We start from the raw sequence: 18,507 nt of genomic DNA, 5'->3' as shown, positions 1-18,507 counted from the left end.
TACATAGACAAGCGCGGAGAGCTGCATCAAACCAGTCTTCGCACTAAAGACCACAACAACAACAGCAGCAGCAACGCAATGCAGATTTCACCTATACATTCTACCACAATGTGGAAATGCCTGACGTTACGGCTGTCCAGTTAAGCGTAATGCCATCGGAGACATCACTTATTAGCTGCTCCCGCGTTTCCCGACCTACCTCCATTCGCAGCAGCTGCGTTCCTCATTGTGAGGCACGTTATGAAGAAATGGCGGCACAAAGGAAGCTTCGGCGAGAGGAAATCAGCAATTAGGACAGGCGTAATAGGGGAAGGCAGGGGGGTCCGCCGCGCGCGGGCCGGCTCGGTTTTGCAGGATGCTGAGCTGAGGTCGGCTAACAGGACCGCGCGGCGCGCGCGAGCCGCCGCAGTAGGGGCAGGGGCAGGGGCGCTGAACCAGCCGGCCGGCGCCGCCGCTCTCTATAAAAGGTGGCGCCGAGCGCCCGCCGGGGTCGCACAGTAGCAGTAGCGGGCTCGGCACAGCACAGCGGGCGACATGGCCACCACGGCAGCGGCGCTCATAGTGATCGCCACAGCCCTCCTCACAGCCAGCCCGGCGCACGGTGAGTGCTCTGCTAGGGACGCGAAAAACAAACCGATACCCGTATTTCAGTTCTGAATAAACGGCAACTTTCGGTATTTGTTAGGTCTCGGTCATAACAGGCTTTTTTTTATTTTTTATGATTAACCGAGCCCTGAGTGGGGTACTGTCAAGTGGTGGTGGGGGGGGGGGGGGGGGGCGTGCCCCAGGGATCAGTGTTGGGGCCGCTCCTGTTCCTTATTTATATAAATGATATGCCCTCTAGTATTATGGGTAACTCTAAAATATTTCTGTTTGCTGATGACACTAGCTTGGTACTCAAAGATGTTGTGTGCAACATTGGCTCGGTTTCAAGTAGTGCAGTACATGACCTCAGTTCATGGCTTGTAGAAAATAAACTAATGTTAAATCACAGTAAGACTCAGTTTTCACAGTTTCTAACACACAATTCAACAAAACCTGACGTTTTAATCTCACAGAATGGGCATATGATTAGTGAAACTGAACAGTTCAAATTCCTAGGTGTTCAGGTAGATAGTAAGCTGTCGTGGAAAGCCCACGTTCAGGATCTTGTTCAAAGACTTAATACTGCCATTTTCACTATTCGAACGATATCAAAAGTGAGTGATACTTCGACACGTAAATTAGTCTACTTTGCTTATTTTCATTCACTTATGTCGTATGGTATTGTGTTTTGGGGTAACTCTTCCCATTCTAGAAGGATATTTTTGGCTCAGAAACGGGCGGTTCGGGCAATAAGTGGTGTGAGTTCACGAACCTCTTGTCGACCTCTGTTCACGAGTCTGGGTATTTTGACATTGGCCTCTCAATATGAATATTCCTCATTGTCTTTTTTTGTTACCAATATTAGTTTATTTCCAAGAATAAGCAGCTTTCACTCGGTTAATACTCGGCAGAAATCAAACCTCCATTTGGATCGGACTTCCTTCACTCTTGTGCAAAAAGGTGTGCAGTATACTGCTACATCCATTTTCAATAAGTTGCCACTCGAATTCAAAAATCTTAGCAGTAATCCACGCGCTTGCAAATCGAAACTGAAGAGTTTCCTCATGGGTCACTCCTTCTATTCTGTCGAGGAGTTCCTTGAAAAATTAAGCTGATTCTCATTGTATTGCTGATAACGTTTGCTTACACTTATGGACTGACTTTTTTTCAGGTTCATGAACATTTATTTTTATCTGTTATTACTTTTATGTTGTAAGTTCATGTACTGACACGCTCCATGACCTTGGAGATTTGCTCCTCAATTTGGTCCTACGGAACTTGACATGTAAATAAAATAAAATAAATAAATAAAAATGTTTCGTTTTTATATAAACCTTATTTTTAAAAAGGAGTAATTTTTATACGTAAAATTTGGATTGGTTTGAAATAGTGCGTTTTTATAGAAACTGAGAAAAGCGATCAGTGCTATTTTAATAGCAATGTCGACGGAAACGAGCTACAAACACATGCATAAGAATTCGTACAGTATTGCTGACACAATAATGTCCGTTTTCCTGTGTGCCGTGGCTTACGGTACACGAGTTCGTGTAACGTGCAGGACTGGCCCCCACCTGCTCTATAAAGCAGTTTGTCACTGTCGTCGCCAGACATACGTTGTATTGCATAATGGCATCGAACCTAGTCTGGAAATATTTTTAGGAAGTTACTTAGTAATAAAGTACAATGCTTCATTTGCTTTAAAATATTAAAAATTTGTCTGCCTTTTCTATGAAATAATAAAAGAGAAAGGTAATTACGGCAACTATAATAAATTAAAAAGTTAACACAAAAAAACAGAAAGTAGCTTACTGCTACCTGCGTCTGCATAAGTCTTTATCTACTTGCAGCCCTTGGAAACGGACAAATTAACAAACACTAAAAACAGAGTGCTTCAACCTCAGTTTTTACCCTTTAGTATTGACCATTCATAATGCTCAGACAGTGGTTTGATCCTCGATTACAAAAAGATTTTTAAGCAGTTTCAAAGAATTCGAATCAATAGGAGAATACTGTGTTTTTTTGTTTTTTTTTTTTCTTTTAGTACTGCGTCGCTTGCCACTTTTCGAGAAAAGCAGCGAAATGTGGACAGACTAAGTTTTCTTTTATTTGTCTGCTTAATTTAATATTTTGATTCTATGTATCTTGGAATTGAGTCAAAAATTTTTCAATCTTTGTACGATTTCTACGTTTATTACAGGAAAGAACAAGAACAAAGTAACCGAAAATCGGTTATTTCAGAAACGGGTTACTTTGAGCGGTTTTAACAGCCAGGTTAAATAGCGTGAAAAAGACCCAATATAACTGAAAGGCGGTTGTTACAGCGGTAGCCGCCATCCCTATGCTCTATCCGACACCATTTACCTCTCGCCGGGGCACTTGTCCGGAACATCTTTCATCAGAAATAGCGTCTGTAATCTTACGCTGTGGAGCACCTAGCGCAGCTGGCTGGCTAAACACCAAATTCTAAGTGCTTAACCGCTTCGTTCGGGGTTATATTAAAAGCTCGTCAATCATTCTTATTCCGCGTTTAACTATAGATCTCGTTGTAGATGAATGGGTGAGCAATTTCTCAGGATATATATAAAAGGAACGCCACCACCCACAATCGCACTTTGCCTTCTAAAGCTGCCGGCCGAAGTGGCCGAGCGGTTCTGGGCGCTACACTCTATAACCGCGCGACCGTTACAGTTGCAGGTTCGAATCCTACCTCAGGCATGGATGTGTGCGATGTCCTTAGGTTAGTTAGGCTTAAGTAGTTCTAAGTTCTAGGGGACTGATGACCTCAGGAGTTAAGTCCCATAGTGGTCAGAGCCATTTGAACCATTTGAACGTTCTAAAGCTCTGTTATGTTCAAAACAACTTTCGTACTGATGACATGTTCACCATAGATCTATGTATCGTTTTGAGAAACAGTGACTAGGAAACATTTCACCACTCACTTACTGAAAACCGTGGTTCAGTACAGATTTGCCCCGATGACACGTGTTTCCAGCAGCAATTCTTTATTATTTGTTCTAATTACTGCGCTATTGTTGAAAGATGTTATTGTTACAGCTCTGATCTAATTTCATTTCGTAAAGAAATCGATAACCTCAAATTCAGTTAAATGTTGTTTGTGGTTTAAGTGTGATGCAAGGAGACGATCGTGTCGATGTGGTTCACCTACAATAATTCAGAAGGTGATGTCAAACATGCTGGACGTAGTTGGTATTACAACTGATACCGAATAGTACCACTGTGTTGTGCTTTCGTCGACAATAAACACATAGTCATTCACTTAATGGGCACATTGCTTCGGAAAAGAATTTTGGTATAGCATGCTTTCGCAACAAAACAGTCTTGCAGTCGTTCATTGATACGATTAGAATGGTGTCGGGTATGATACTGTCAGACAGTACTCCACGCTGCTTCCGACTATTGTCGCTATAAGGCCGGCCGCTGTGACCAAGCGGTTCTAGACGCTTCAGTCCGGAACCGCGCGACTGCTACGGTCGCCGGTTCGAATGCTGCCTCGGGCATGGATGTGCGTGATGTACTTAGGTTAGTTAGGTTTAAGTTGTTCTAAGTTCTATGGGACTGATGACCTCAGATGTTAAGTCCCATAGTGCTCAGAGCCGTTTTGTCGCTATAAGTCAAACAAATGGTTCAAATGGCTCTGAGCACTACGGGACTTAACATCTGAGGTCATCAGTCCCCTAGACTTAGAACTACTTAAACTTAGCTAACCCAAGGACATCACACACGTCCATGACCGAGGCAGCATTCGAACCTGCGACCGTAGCAGCAGTGAGGTTCCGGACTGAAGCGCCTAGAACCGTTCGGCCATAGCGGACGGCTATAAGTCAAACAGATGTTATTAATAACGTAGACAGGCCAGATCGGATCCGCCAGTTCTCAATCGAGTATCTCCTCAATTGGCCACACAAGGGCTGAGTGCAACCCACTTGCCAACAGCACTCGGCAGACCCGGACAGTGACCCGTACAAGTGTTAGACAGCCCTGACAGCGCTTATCTTCGGTGCAGTGATGGTAACGGTGTTACCACTGTGGTAAGGCCGTTGGCTCCATGTAATACACGTGGCGGAAAACTAGTTCGAGCCAGAAATGGGTAGCAGCCAAATCTTCATTTCTGAATATACACGGTGATTCCGTGATGATGTTACAAACTTTCAGCGACGATGGAGGTAACTGTAGCAATTTGAGATAAGGGACTGTGGTCCACAAACGACCGAGTCGAAAGTTACAAGCGAAAACCACTCTGTTACCTCTGGCAGTGGACTCCTTCTACTGCAAGCTCTTTGCTTTCCGTATTTTGGAGGGAGGTAATATGGACCAGAACGAGAAAAAAGTTTACTGGAAAAACGGACTCTAAAATGCGTACCTTAAGAGCTATGAGCACTCGTGCAGTACCAGAGATGTGTTTCGCAGTAACAAAGATGAACAACTGTTCATAGCTCTTAAGATACGCATTTTGGAGACTATGTTTACTAGAATTTTTTTCTTGTTTTGGTCCATACTACCTCCTCCCAAAATAGGGAAAGCACAGAGCTTGCAGTAGAAAAGGTTCTCTGTCAGAAGTACCAGAACAGTTTTCGCTTTAACTTTCGGCTTTGTTGTTTCCAGTGTCTCTTACCTCAGATTGACACATTTACCCTTATCCATCATTCCTGAAAGTTTGTAACATCGTCAGGTTCAAAATGGTTCAAATGGCTCTGAGCACTATGGGACTTAACTTCTGAAGTCATCAGTCCCCTAGAACTTAGAACTACTTAAATCTAACTAACCCAAGGACATCACACACATCCATGTCCGAGGCATAACATCGTTAGGGAATTATCCTGTACAGCTAAGATAGGTTGGAGGCCAATGGGGGAAACTTTTTTTTTTTTTTTTTTTACCGTGAAACACGCAGTCATGAGTAATGAAATAAATACAGATTCCAAATGGGAAATAATTTGGGTGAAGGCAGGAGTGAATGGCGACAGAAATATTGTAGCTGAGAGCTTCTATTGGCCACTTGTGTCTAGTATCTAAGTAGTCGAATGTGTCCGAGAAAGCATGGACACTGCCGACCGTAATATCCCGATTGTGCTATGGCAGTATGGAAGGATTACTGGAAGATGACCGCTTTAAGTGTGGACAGCAACATACGGATTTTCCTATGACTACACTACGCAGTTGGTTAGAAAAGCTACCCATGTATTGTATTGTATGTTAACTGGGGGCCTATAAACGGCGGAGAGGCTCCGCACCGCCGCAGCCGCAGTGGTCCAGAACCCCACGACGACTACCGCAGTCCACTTCGCCCCTCCGCCGCCCTACATCGAACAACTCTTTCAGGGTTATGGTGCGGTTCGGTCCCCGGTGGACCCCCCAGGAAACGTCTCACACCAGAAATGTGTAACCCCTATGTTTGCGTGGTAGAGTAATGGTGGTGTACGCATACGTGGAGAATTTGTTTGCGCAGCAATCGCCGACATAGTGTAGCTGAGGCGGAATGAGGGGAACCAGCTCGCAGTCGCCGAGGCAGATGGAAAGCTCCTAAAAACCATCTACAGACTGGCCGGCTCACCGGACCTCGTCACAAGTCCGCCGGGCGGATTCGTGCCGGGGACCAAAAGCTACCCTTAATGGCAATATCTTAGATGTCCTGGCAACAAACAGGCTCGAGCGTCCAAATTTGTTCAACATTGTGGAAGGAACCAGCAATCTAAGGGATGTTTTGATACTGTGTGTTGAAGAAATTTTATGAAGATGTAGCAAAATGTTTCCACTAGTAAGCCTGTTACAACCAAGTGTTTGTCAGAGTTGACTGATTCTGGTTGTGGCTCATTGATACTGTAGCCATACGATACTACGTACATTTTCTCGTTTTGTAAAGTGCGAAGTTTTACGTTTCTGTACATATAAAACAAGATTCTAATCTTTCCACCATTTTTAAATATCATCGAGATCTGAGTGATATCTGTGCAGATTTTTACAAACTGCTGCGTCCGTGTGCTGCAGGCAGGAGTCTCAGATTGAACAGATGTTATCGTACAATATTTCAAGACTGTTTTCAAAGCCAAGGCAGCAGGAGGCAAGGTGCTAATGCCAGAAACTGTACCACAGGCAACGTCGGCGGTCCATGGGAGAGACGCGGAATATCGGCCGGCATTTGGGCCAAACACCCAGGCACCCACCCAGTAGGCTCTCGTTGTCCTCCTGAGGTCAGGTTGTCTGCTGATTCGGTTTGCACTTGTCTTCCGCAGTCGCAATGAAGTAGTTACGTGACGCATGGCACGGATATATCAGACCAGTAAATATCTACAAGCAAATCAGGTCTCGACACAGGTGTGGCAACTGGACTTGATGAGATAGCTGTTCAGTTTTTCATCGAATATACGAAAGAACTGACTCCTTTTCCAGCACCAGTTTATCCAATGTATGGATGATTCCTTCAATACGATCACCCCTCCTTTACTGTTATATCGTAGCTGACAGAGTTAGTACTCAAACATCTAAAGACCTCAACATCGACTTTAAATTGCAATTTTCTTTCCACTCTTTCTGTAGTAACGTCGACCTCTCCAATATGGAGGCAAATTAACTGAATGTCTGCGGATAGGATTTTAGATTTTGGCTTATAACTTCGATGTTAGCTAGTTCCAGCTGCTGTCCAGTTTTGTGTTCTGTACCGTTACTTCAAAAAAACCAAACGAGATAGTGCAGTATGAAGACGCTGGGAGAAGTGTTGCTTAAATCCCCGTCCGATCCTGCTGATGTAGTTCTCACGCGTATTTCCTCACTTACTTCCAACTAATGTCGGAATGGATGCTTCGATAAAAGTCAGTGCCACTTCCTTGTCCCACTCTGCTCCAACTAAATTAGAGCTCCATCCCTAAGGATCTAAACGAAGATGAAACAAACCGTAACCTTTCTTCCTATTACTTATTCTTGATCACTGCTTTTGTGACTGATACGACGCAAGTGTTAAACAAGAAAGAAACCACAGAAACGGTATTCCACGGTGACACAAGAGAAACGAGACTGCTCGCATTTTTCATTTGTAATAGTATTTTACTCTGTGACAAGTTTCAGAAAAATCGATCAGTAACAGTGGACGTGCGATTTACTACTGGCGTGTTCTTCAGCTCCTAATGAAAATACCGTACAAACACTCTGACACAGATGAAACGAGACTAATGTTGCAAATCTGTTCAAAATGGTTCAAATGGCTCTGAGCACTATGGGACTTAACTGCTAAGGTCATCAGTCCCCTAGAACTTAGAACTACTTAAACCTAACTAACCTAAGGACATCACACACATCCATGCCCGAAGCAGGATTCGAGCCTGCGACCGTAGCGGTCGCGCGGTTCCAGACTGTAGCGCCTAGAACCGCTCGTCCACTCGGGCCGGCTGCAAATCTGTGAACTTCACAAATACGTTCCATTTTGCGGCGGTCGCCTTCAGAGCATGAACTAGGGCCGTTGATAAAATATCGAGATTTCTCCCAGACTGTATCGATATGTGTCACGAAGGTTTCTTCACGATATATCGATATGTCGATATAGAAAGGGCAACACCGAGTGCCGATATTTTTATTTTATATTGCATTTTTTTCGCAGCTTTCAGAAATATTTCAAATTTTTCTTTAGAAACTGTAGTAGAATATAACTTTACTTTCACTTTGTGAAGGAGCCTTACTACTTTTTGAGCTTTCATCGCGTTCAGCCTTTCTCTTTGCCCGTGTTAAGCAAGTATTGGTGGCACAAAAGACAAAGTCCGATTGCACTGGGGGATGATGGTGCGAACAAAGTAACAAGATTTCCAGTGTGAAGAAATGGAACACGAGCTGCGTTAAGAAAAGTTAACGCAACAAGTGTGCCATTTCTTCATATCGGCATTCTTCAAAAACAGTAGCTGTAAATGACAAAAAAAATCTAAATGATAAGATTGGTCTTTACGGTGGGTGGAGACGTATGAGGGGAAATACTGCCGTAATCCGCGCTGCCAACAGAAACTGCAGCCCTTAGCTTCATCAGCAATTTTCCTACATCAGCGTGGCAAAGGATTTATTTCGACATGTAGTCACTGACAAATTGAGAAAATAAGCTGTGAGGTTTAACTGGAATGAAATATTACATAAAAATGCAACATGTACCCAGTTGTTAATTAACAACACAACAGTCCACCAAAAAAGTATCGTAATACAAGTTTTTCATCTGCACTACGTCCATTATTAACTTACAAATTTGCAAATTAAGTGTTTTTCTTTTAATTCCTGCTCTAAGGGAGTTGTCAAGCTAATAGCTTGTTGATGTACATAATATCTAATAATAAATCAATACTTACACATACAACTCTAAAACTGGCAGCATATTTACAATGTGCAGCCGATCTTTTCATAGGCCGATACTTCGGTGTTTCTTTCTTTGATATATCGATACCTTACACTGATATGTGATGGTCTGTAATGCAATATCTTTAAATATCGATACATCGAATTACCGACATTTTTAAAAACGTCAACAGTCCCAATAGGAACCATTTGAATTTACACTCGTAGTACTGCAAAAAACGTTTGCGTATGTCGTTTTCCGCGTGGCTCCATAGGAGATACGCTGCTTTTCCTTTAAAGACTGAGCGCTAGAACACATCTGTAAATAAACTTTCATTCCACTGACAAAAAGCAAATCGATTTTGATTAAATATCGTAAGGACTAAGTTTAAGACAGTTAAAATAGTTGCTCACCAATTTCCGACGGAACGCTCTACTGCACAGAATTTGCATAATAGTGACATCCATACTGAAATTTTGAATCTAATCTGATATAAAACGTTCGTCGTAACACACAAGGCCATCATTATCTTTTTTCCGTGTGGACTATCTGAGAAAATTTTTTATCTGATTTAACACGTACGTAGCGTCGGAAGGCGCCCCAGACATTCCTCTCCCCACACAGTCGACAGTCGCAGGTAAACAACAATTAAATGCTGAAGAAATGCCATAATATACTACATCATCTATGACTATGATGTTGCAGGAGTAATGTGAGATACGATATTCAAAAGATTGTGGAGATATGCAACAGGTATTAGCGTTAAAGTCTTGACACCAGTTCTGATTAGCAGCTCAACATCTATATACATGAGCTGTAAAAATGCATCGAGTTGGCGGCGGCACTTCAAAAAACGCTTCATATGTGAAACTAGCAACAAAACACTATAAATTGAGATCTGGCAATTTGCTAACACCTATTGACTTACTGTTTATGAAAATTTGGAATCACTCTGTCTTGGGAACACGAAATAAAACAGCATATTACGTCCATATTACGTTTTCCCTTCATACTCCTACGTTCTGTCCCTTATTCACTTATAGTTATTTCCTCCGAACCTCTTTGTATATTGCAATAATGCTTTTGTTTCTAAGCGTTGCCTAGTTTTTTTCCAGTACTCAAATTAGACACTAGAATTAACTGATCAGGTTAGGAACTTGGCATTAAATAAAGTTCAATCATATCTGCAAGAAATCTCGGCTGTGTAGTACATCAGTTTACTGAGATTTTTTGTGGAGACGTCATTAACCGACTAATGAGAGCAGTGTGTATGAATCGACAGTGCAATAAAAGCAAAAAACAATAATAAAACTAACTGCATACGTGTTGCACCATGACTCGAACAAGGGTCCTTGTCTGGCAGGCAGTGCGCTACTGCCAGAGAACGCCTACCGATCAAATTCAAAGCTTCCACTTTATAACGGGCTCCTTCTAAACTTCTTACAGGCTTTCCCTCCATTATGTGTGGCAAGAAACTCCTTATCGCAACGTATACAGTGCAAAGAGTAAGACAACTCATTTTTAGCAATTTTTTTTATCTTATGTGACTTAACTGCTAAGGTCATCAGTCCCTGAGCTTACACACTACTTAACCTAAATTATCCTAAGGACAAACACACACACCCATGCCCGAGGGAGGATTCGAACCTCCGCCGGGACCAGCCGCACAGTCCATGACTGCAGTGCCTGAGACCATTTTTAGCAATAATCTTGAGGCTGCAGGTACGTCAACTCCGCCCCCCCTACCCCTCCCCTCCCCACACTTCCCCTCGGAGGTAATTTAGGAGGGCCTTTATACACTGAAACTTTTGAGTCCATCTGAGAGGCTTGGGCTGATGGCGAAAGTGTTACCAGGCTGCCTTCGAAAGGCAGAGATCCAGATTCCCATTCCCATGCAGTCCTTAGTTATAGCCGGCCGCGCGGTTCTAGGCGCTTCAGTCCGGAACCGCGAGACTGCTACGGCCGCAAGTTCTAATCCTGCCTCGGGCATGGATGTGTGTGATGTCCTTAGGTTAGTTAGGTTTCCGTAGTTCTAAGTTCTATGGTACTGATGACCTCAGATGTTAAGTCCCATAGTGCTCAGAGCCATTTTTTGAACCTTAGTTATACACTGTGGTGGTAGAACTCGTGGGATAACTCCTGATTATCCTATCGGACATCCTTTGCCCGGCAGAGTGCAGCAACTCGATGTGGCATGGACTCAACATGTTGGAAGTCCCCTGCAGAAATATTGAGCCACGTTCCCTCTATAGCTGTCCATAATTGCGAAAGTGTTTCCGATGCAGTATTTTGTGATTTTGTGCACGAAGTGGCCTCTCGATTACGTCCTGTAAATGTTCAAGCGATCTGGGTGGCCAAATCATTCGTTCAGACTGTCCAGAATACATGTAGCCCGGTGACGTGGCGCACTGTCATCCACAAAAAATGTATTGTAGTTTAGGATCACGACGTCCATGAGTGGCTGCAGATGGTCTACAAGTAGCCGAACATAACCATTTCCCGTTAATTATCGGGGCCACCACCAACTTGCAAAGTGCCTCGTTGACAACTTGGGTCCATGGCGTCTGCGCCACACTCGAACCCCACTATCAGCTCTTACCAACTGAAATTGGGACTCAACTGACCAGGCCACGGTTTTCCAGTCGTCTAGGATCCAACGGTATGAACACGAATCCAGGAGAGGCTCAAAAATGGTTCAAATGGCTTTGAGCACTATGGGAGTCAACTGCTGAGGTAATAAGCCCCCTAGAACTTAGAACTACTTAAACCTAACTAACCTAAGGACATCACACACATCCATGCCCGAGGTAGGATTCGAACCTGCGACCGTAGCGGTCGAGCGGTCCCAGACTATAGCGCCTAGAACCGCTCGGCCACTCTTGCCGGCCCAGGAGAGGCGCCGCAGGCGATTTCGTGCTGTTAGCAAAGGCACTCGCGTATGTCGTTTGTAGCCATACCACCATTAACGCCAAATTTCGCAGTACTGTCCTAATGAACACATTCGTCGCACGTCCAACGTTGAGTTCTGCTGGTATTTCTTGTTGGTTGTCTGTTAGCACTGACAATTCTCGGTCGTTAAGTGAAGGCTGTCGGCCAACGGATTGTCCTAGGTGAGAGGTAATGCCTGCAATCTGGTATTCTCAGCGCACTCTTGGCACTGTGGATCTGGAACTATTGACTTCCCTAACTATTTCCGAAATGGAATGTGCCATGCGTTTAGCTCCAACTACCAATCCACGTTCAAAGTCTGTTAATTCCCGTCGTTCGGCCATAATCACATCGGACAGCTTTTCACACAAATCACTTGATTACAAATGATAGCTGCGCCAATGCATTGTCCTTTTATACCTTGTGTACGCCATACTGATGTCATCTGTATATTGGTATGTCAATATCCCATGACTTCTGTCACCTCAGATTAACTTGTTACTAAGATCAACGCAGCGTATTCTCCACAGAGAGTCAGAGAATGCATTCTTTATAATAATAAATTTAATTTGACCTTTGCAAAAATATAGCCTGGAAAAGTATTATCTACAACGTGATAAACAGCCCAAAATCTAACAAAATTTAATTTGTATTCAGTTAACAAGATCTCTCTGTTTTTAGTAGGATACAACAGGGATGCTGCTATCTCAAAGGAAAAGAATGATCGATCTGATACTGAAATGGTGAGTCTTCACCACAAAGGGCACTGAGAACTAGAACAGTCTATCGACTGCACTTGGGGCTAAGTGAAGATCATCAATTAATGGACATCTATCACTTTTCCTGAAATTTTATGAAACAACATTCTTCAGATTTGAAAATAAAGTCGTACTACTGCTATTACTATTAATAGCAATAATGATTATAATAATAATAATGATAACAGAATTGACTTTTTCCGAAAACCATGCATGCCTGCCGGCCGCGATGGCCGAGCAGTTCTAGGCGCTTCAGTCCGGAACCGCGCGACTGCTACGGTCGCAGGTTCCAATCCTGCCTCGGGCATGGATGTGTGTGCTGTCCTTAGTTTAGTTAGGTTTAAGTAGTTCTAAGTTCTAGGGGACTAATGACCTCAGATGTTAAGTCCCATAGATCTTAGAGCCATTTGAGCCATGCTTGCCTATAAATGGTTCAAATGGCTCTGAGCACTATGGGACTTAACTGCAGTGGTCATCAGTCCCCTAGAACTTAGAACTACTTAAACCTAACTAACCTAAGGACATCACCCACAGCCATGCCCGAGGCAGGATTCGAACCTGCGACCGTAGCGGTCGCGCGGATCCAGACTGTAGCGCCTATAACCGCTCGGCCACTCCGGCCGGCGCCTATAAATCCTCCTGAAATCTCGTCAGAGATTTTCCATAGAGATAGATTTGAAATTATCCGCCAGGGCCATTATATCGCGCATTCAGTTTTATAGATACAATATGCACGGTTACAAAATTCCAGTTTGGCCTATGCAGTGACACACGTACCAGATGAAATGATCGAATAGCATTTACTGGCCGGGGTATCCGCTTTCAGGGTTCGGCCGCCTTAGTGCAAGTCTTTTTAGTAGACGCCACTTCAGCGACTTGCATGACAATGATGATGAAATGATGATGAAGGACAAACACAAAACACCCAGTCCCCTGCAGGGACTCGAACCCGGGCCCCCTTGCGTGGTACGCGGTAACGCTACCGCTGCGCTACGGAGGCGGACACGTACCAGATAAGATGTCCATTTAGTTTCGATGCATTAGTTTCATAGAATTCTGTTATTTTTTTGTTAAAGAGTACGGTATCTTTTAAGCTCGTCTCTTTACTTAATTACTATAAATAGGAACAACGTCATGAGCATGTACGACTGCTGGCACATGTCTCACGAAGCAGAAACGCAATGCCTGTCCTTGGCAGCGGAAGTCACGACTTCGTGAGATTATTGTCAAGTGAAACAGTAAAATATGTTCGATAATGAGAGAGGAGTACAATGTCATCACGATCTCCATACTGCTGCAAAATCGATACTGCATCCGAGACAAAAGCTGCAATGCATACAAGTTTCAGTGTGCAACAGCCACCGCGTGCTCCAGTCGCTGCTTGTTACGTGAACTATTAATTAAACGTTAGCAAGAGGCTATAAAGTTTGGAATCGAAAGATATGGATTAAAGACTAAATAAATCGCAAAGCGATAATAAATAGCGTCATAGCTCACGAAGTTAATACAAAAATGATTTAGAAGAAACAAAGACCAATAAAGAAGTTCCTTTCGGCGTCCTTACTCATAGAATCCGAGACCTTATGTGGTGTTAACGAATGTTTAAATAATTTCTTGCCGAAAATTCTTATGACAAACCGTTTTATTTACGCTTAACGTTTCGGGCAGTTTTATCCATCAGTAGATAAATACATTCTATTTTCCAACATAAGTGAGACACATAGCTACATGTCGATTACTCTAACTTCCTGTTCAAAAGCCGGCCGGAGTGACCGAGCGGTTCTAGGCGCTACAGTCTGGAACCGCGCCTCGGGCATGGATGTGTGTGATGTCCTTAGGTTAGTTAGGTTTAAGTAGTTCTAAGTTCTAGGGGACTGATGACCACAGCAGTTAAGTCCCATAGTGCTCAGAGCCATTTGAACCATTTTTGAACCTGTTCAAAAATACATTATTTGTGAGGCTCAAAAAAGAAAACTTGACCGATATTTCACCACTTCGTAATACTCTATATTGTGACGTCTCTTCAACTTAAGTGCACATGGATTCAGAATATAGTACTTGGTAATGAGATCTTTTTGGAATAGCTAATGAAAATAATATTTCAAATTACTGTCGTTTCAAATTAATAGAATTGCACCTATGCCTAAGGTCAAAAAATGACTTTTTTACTATGTATAGTGCAAGGTTAGTTAGTTAGTTACATGTTCGATGGTTCCATGCTATATCGTAATGATGTGCAACGAGTCATTTTACATTCATATTTTGTATATATGGTTATGTTCTGAACATTTGTAAGTGATTTTTTTTTACTACAAAAAGGAAAGAGGTATACAGATATGAGTCAATAATTCCTACCCACCACCTTTTGCACATTACTTTTCCTCTGACGTAACACTTTGAGAATCCTGGTACTTTGATGTTACATCTTTTTTATTTTGAAGGTTAACAAAATTTTAAAACTGGTTTTATTCAGTGATTACTCCAATTTTAAATCGTAACTAATAACAGATAAATCATAATAAAATGATAAAAAATAACTAGTACCTTCAAAATATCGAGAGAAACGCTGCAGTATTATCCGTTTTTCGTGGAGCACTTATGCACTTACTGCGGAACACCAGTGCTCCGTGGAACACAGTTTGGGAAACCCTCGTCTAATGAACGAGGCAAGTCCAGGACAATCACACGCCTTTCATTAGCAGTTTCTTTTAGTTAAGAGTTCTTTATCACAACACAGAATTTAAAATACAAAAAGAAATATTCAAATTATGCCTAATGTGTAGATAATATGTGTTAGTATTGCCTCAAGAGAAAAGTTAATTGTCCTGCAGGTTACAACCGAAGTACGTTGCAAAACGATGCTCGAAGGTATCCCCACCCCCCGAACAAGTCTCAAGCGCCAAAAATGTTAAATGCAGTTTAGGAGTCAGTGGCGACACCCGCGAAAAAATCCTATCAAATACATAAAACAATATAAATATCTCTGAAGAGAAAGAGAGTCGAAACCAAGATAAATTTCTACAAAACAATGGTCGACCTAACTCCGTAGTACGGTAGTGAAACAACTTAGACAGGAAAAAAGAGCTTCAGGAGTGAAATGTCTTGGAGGTAGCGAAGTTAGGATAAAAGACATACCGACAGAATTAAACATATACAGTGGAATGTATGAAGGAAATGAGTACACGAAGCGTTGGTGCAACCTTCTCGACGCTATATCACCGAGGCGGCTCTTTTTGAAAGCTGGGAAATATATCAGCCGATCGATAGGACAGACCCAGGAAGATCAAAAAACGATGGACAACGGTACAAGCCGCTTAGTCCAATCCTTGAATGGAAATTACGGTTGTGAATGCATGTCACTGCGACACACATCACGGAGCCATACATCACGGAGTAATACGGGGAATCAGTATCACTCTCAATGTAACACCTTTCTGACTACTTCTCCCTTACTTAATCCCGACAGAATGTGTAGCCTGCCTGCATAAACTTGGCTTTCTGAGAAGGACTGTGCACAGTGGCTCAAAAATTTTGAACTCTTAAGTTACACTGCAGAATCTATATTGCTATACAAACACAACAAGTTGTTTAAGGTTGTTACCAAAAATCTTGAAACGTTTTACTCCAAATCTTTTCAGGAGCTACAATAACAATTTGGACAGATACGTGCCATGTGTTTTTAATAAATATAATATATATTCATATGTAACATATAAATGGGAAACGTTGTTAGCGAAAGTGTCCCAAAATTTTCAGCCGATTTACACCATACTCCGTTCAACATTCTGACGGATAAACAAGAAAGTAGAGGTCTTCCGTTAAAATCGACTGCGATAAAGAAAATGCTGTGCTGTGCAACTGTGCGATTTGTTTTTCTTTCTGGCAGTCAGTTTTAACTATAACAGCAAGTCATTTAAACCATCAGACAAATTGTTTCTCACATATATATATATATATATATATATATATATATATATATATATATTCTTTCTTCTTATATACAATAATACACTCCTGGAAATTGAAATAAGAACACTGTGAATTCATTGTCCCAGGAAGGGGAAACTTTATTGACACATTCCTGGGGTCAGATACATCACATGATCACACTGACAGAACCACAGGCACATAGACACAGGCAACAGAGCATGCACAATGTCGGCACTAGTACAGTGTATATCCACCTTTCGCAGCAATGCAGGCTGCTATTCTCCCATGGAGACGATCGTAGAGATGCTGGATGTAGTCCTGTGGAACGGCTTGCCATGCCATTTCCACCTGGCGCCTCAGTTGGACCAGCGTTCGTGCTGGACGTGCAGACCGCGTGAGACGACGCTTCATCCAGTCCCAAACATGCTCAATGGGGGACAGATCCGGAGATCTTGCTGGCCAGGGTAGTTGACTTACACCTTCTAGAGCACGTTGGGTGGCACGGGATACATGCGGACGTGCATTGTCCTGTTGGAACAGCAAGTTCCCTTGCCGGTCTAGGAATGGTAGAACGATGGGTTCGATGGCGGTTTGGATGTACCGTGCACTATTCAGTGTCCCCTCGACGATCACCAGTGGTGTACGGCCAGTGTAGGAGATCGCTCCCCACACCATGATGCTGGGTGTTGGCCCTGTGTGCCTCGGTCGTATGCAGTCCTGATTGTGGCGCTCACCTGCACGGCGCCAAACACGCATACGACCATCATTGGCACCAAGGCAGAAGCGACTCTCATCGCTGAAGACGACACGTCTCCATTCGTCCCTCCATTCACGCCTGTCGCGACACCACTGGAGGCGGGCTGCACGATGTTGGGGCGTGAGCGGAAGACGGCCTAACGGTGTGCGGGACCGTAGCCCAGCTTCATGGAGACAGTTGCGAATGGTCGTCGCCGATACCCCAGGAGCAACAGTGTCCCTAATTTGCTGGGAAGTGGCGGTGCGGTCCCCTACGGCACTGCGTAGGATCCTACGGTCTTGGCGTGCATCCGTGCGTCGCTGCGGTCCGGTCCCAGGTCGACGGGCACGTGCACATTCCGCCGACCACTGGCGACAACATCGATGTACTGTGGAGACCTCACGCCCCACGTGTTGAGCAATTCGGCGGTACGTCCACCCGGCCTCCCGCATACCCACTATACGCCCTCGCTCAAAGTCCGTCAACTGCACATACGGTTCACGTCCACGCTGTCGCGGCATGCTACCAGTGTTAAAGACTGCGATGGAGCTCCGTATGCCACGGCAAACTGGCTGACACTGACGGCGGCGGTGCACAAATGCTGCGCAGCTAGCGCCATTCGACGGCCAACACCGCGGTTCCTGGTGTGTCCGCTGTACCGTGCGTGTAATCATTGCTTGTACAGCCCTCTCGCAGTGTCTGGAGCAAGTATGGTGGGTCTGACACACCGGTGTCAATGTGTTCTTTTTTCCATTTCCAGGAGTGTATGTTGTTGTTTTTAACAGCAAAATTGTATGCATGCCTTATGGGCCTGTGATTAAAATACTACTAGGGAATCTGAATCGTCCGAACTTAATAATCCTACCCGTCAGTAGATGAAAACTATGTGAAATACTATTACTGAAGCTACTATCCTCACAGATCCAGCACCTGGAGAAGTCTCTCTCTTATACCAAGCGATTTAACCATTCACTTTAAACGACTTCAGTTTCCAGTCAAGGTTTCATTTGCAGTAACGGTAAACAATACTCAAGTTCAGAGTGGGTGGAAGAGGCGTGTACATGGGCGGGTGGTAGAGATAAATGGGCACAGAAAGGGGAAAGGAAGAGATAGACAGGGAGGGAGGAGGAAATGGGGAGGTTCAAATGGTTCAAATGGCTCTAAGCACTATGGGACTTAACATCTGAGGTCATCAGTCCCCTAGACGTAGAACTACTTAAACCTAACTAACCTAAGGACATCACACA

The 18,507-nt window shown here is 43.6% G+C and overlaps 1 protein-coding gene across 1 annotated transcript in view; it reads left to right on the top strand.

The window, feature by feature from the left end:
- Positions 1-482: 482 nt before the first annotated feature.
- Positions 483-18,507, top strand: part of LOC124797898 — a 70,444-nt gene continuing 52,419 nt past the window's right edge. The window contains exon 1 of the mRNA XM_047261018.1: positions 483-601. Within this exon, the coding sequence (XP_047116974.1) occupies positions 535-601 (67 nt within the window). The 5' untranslated portion in view covers positions 483-534. The remainder of the gene's footprint in view (positions 602-18,507) is intronic.

The sequence above is a fragment of the Schistocerca piceifrons genome, chromosome 1, assembly GCF_021461385.2.
Source record: "Schistocerca piceifrons isolate TAMUIC-IGC-003096 chromosome 1, iqSchPice1.1, whole genome shotgun sequence".
Classification (NCBI taxonomy): Eukaryota; Metazoa; Arthropoda; class Insecta; order Orthoptera; family Acrididae; genus Schistocerca; species Schistocerca piceifrons.
The sequence above is the reverse complement of the archived record's forward strand: the minus strand, read 5'-3'. Positions and strand labels throughout refer to the sequence as shown.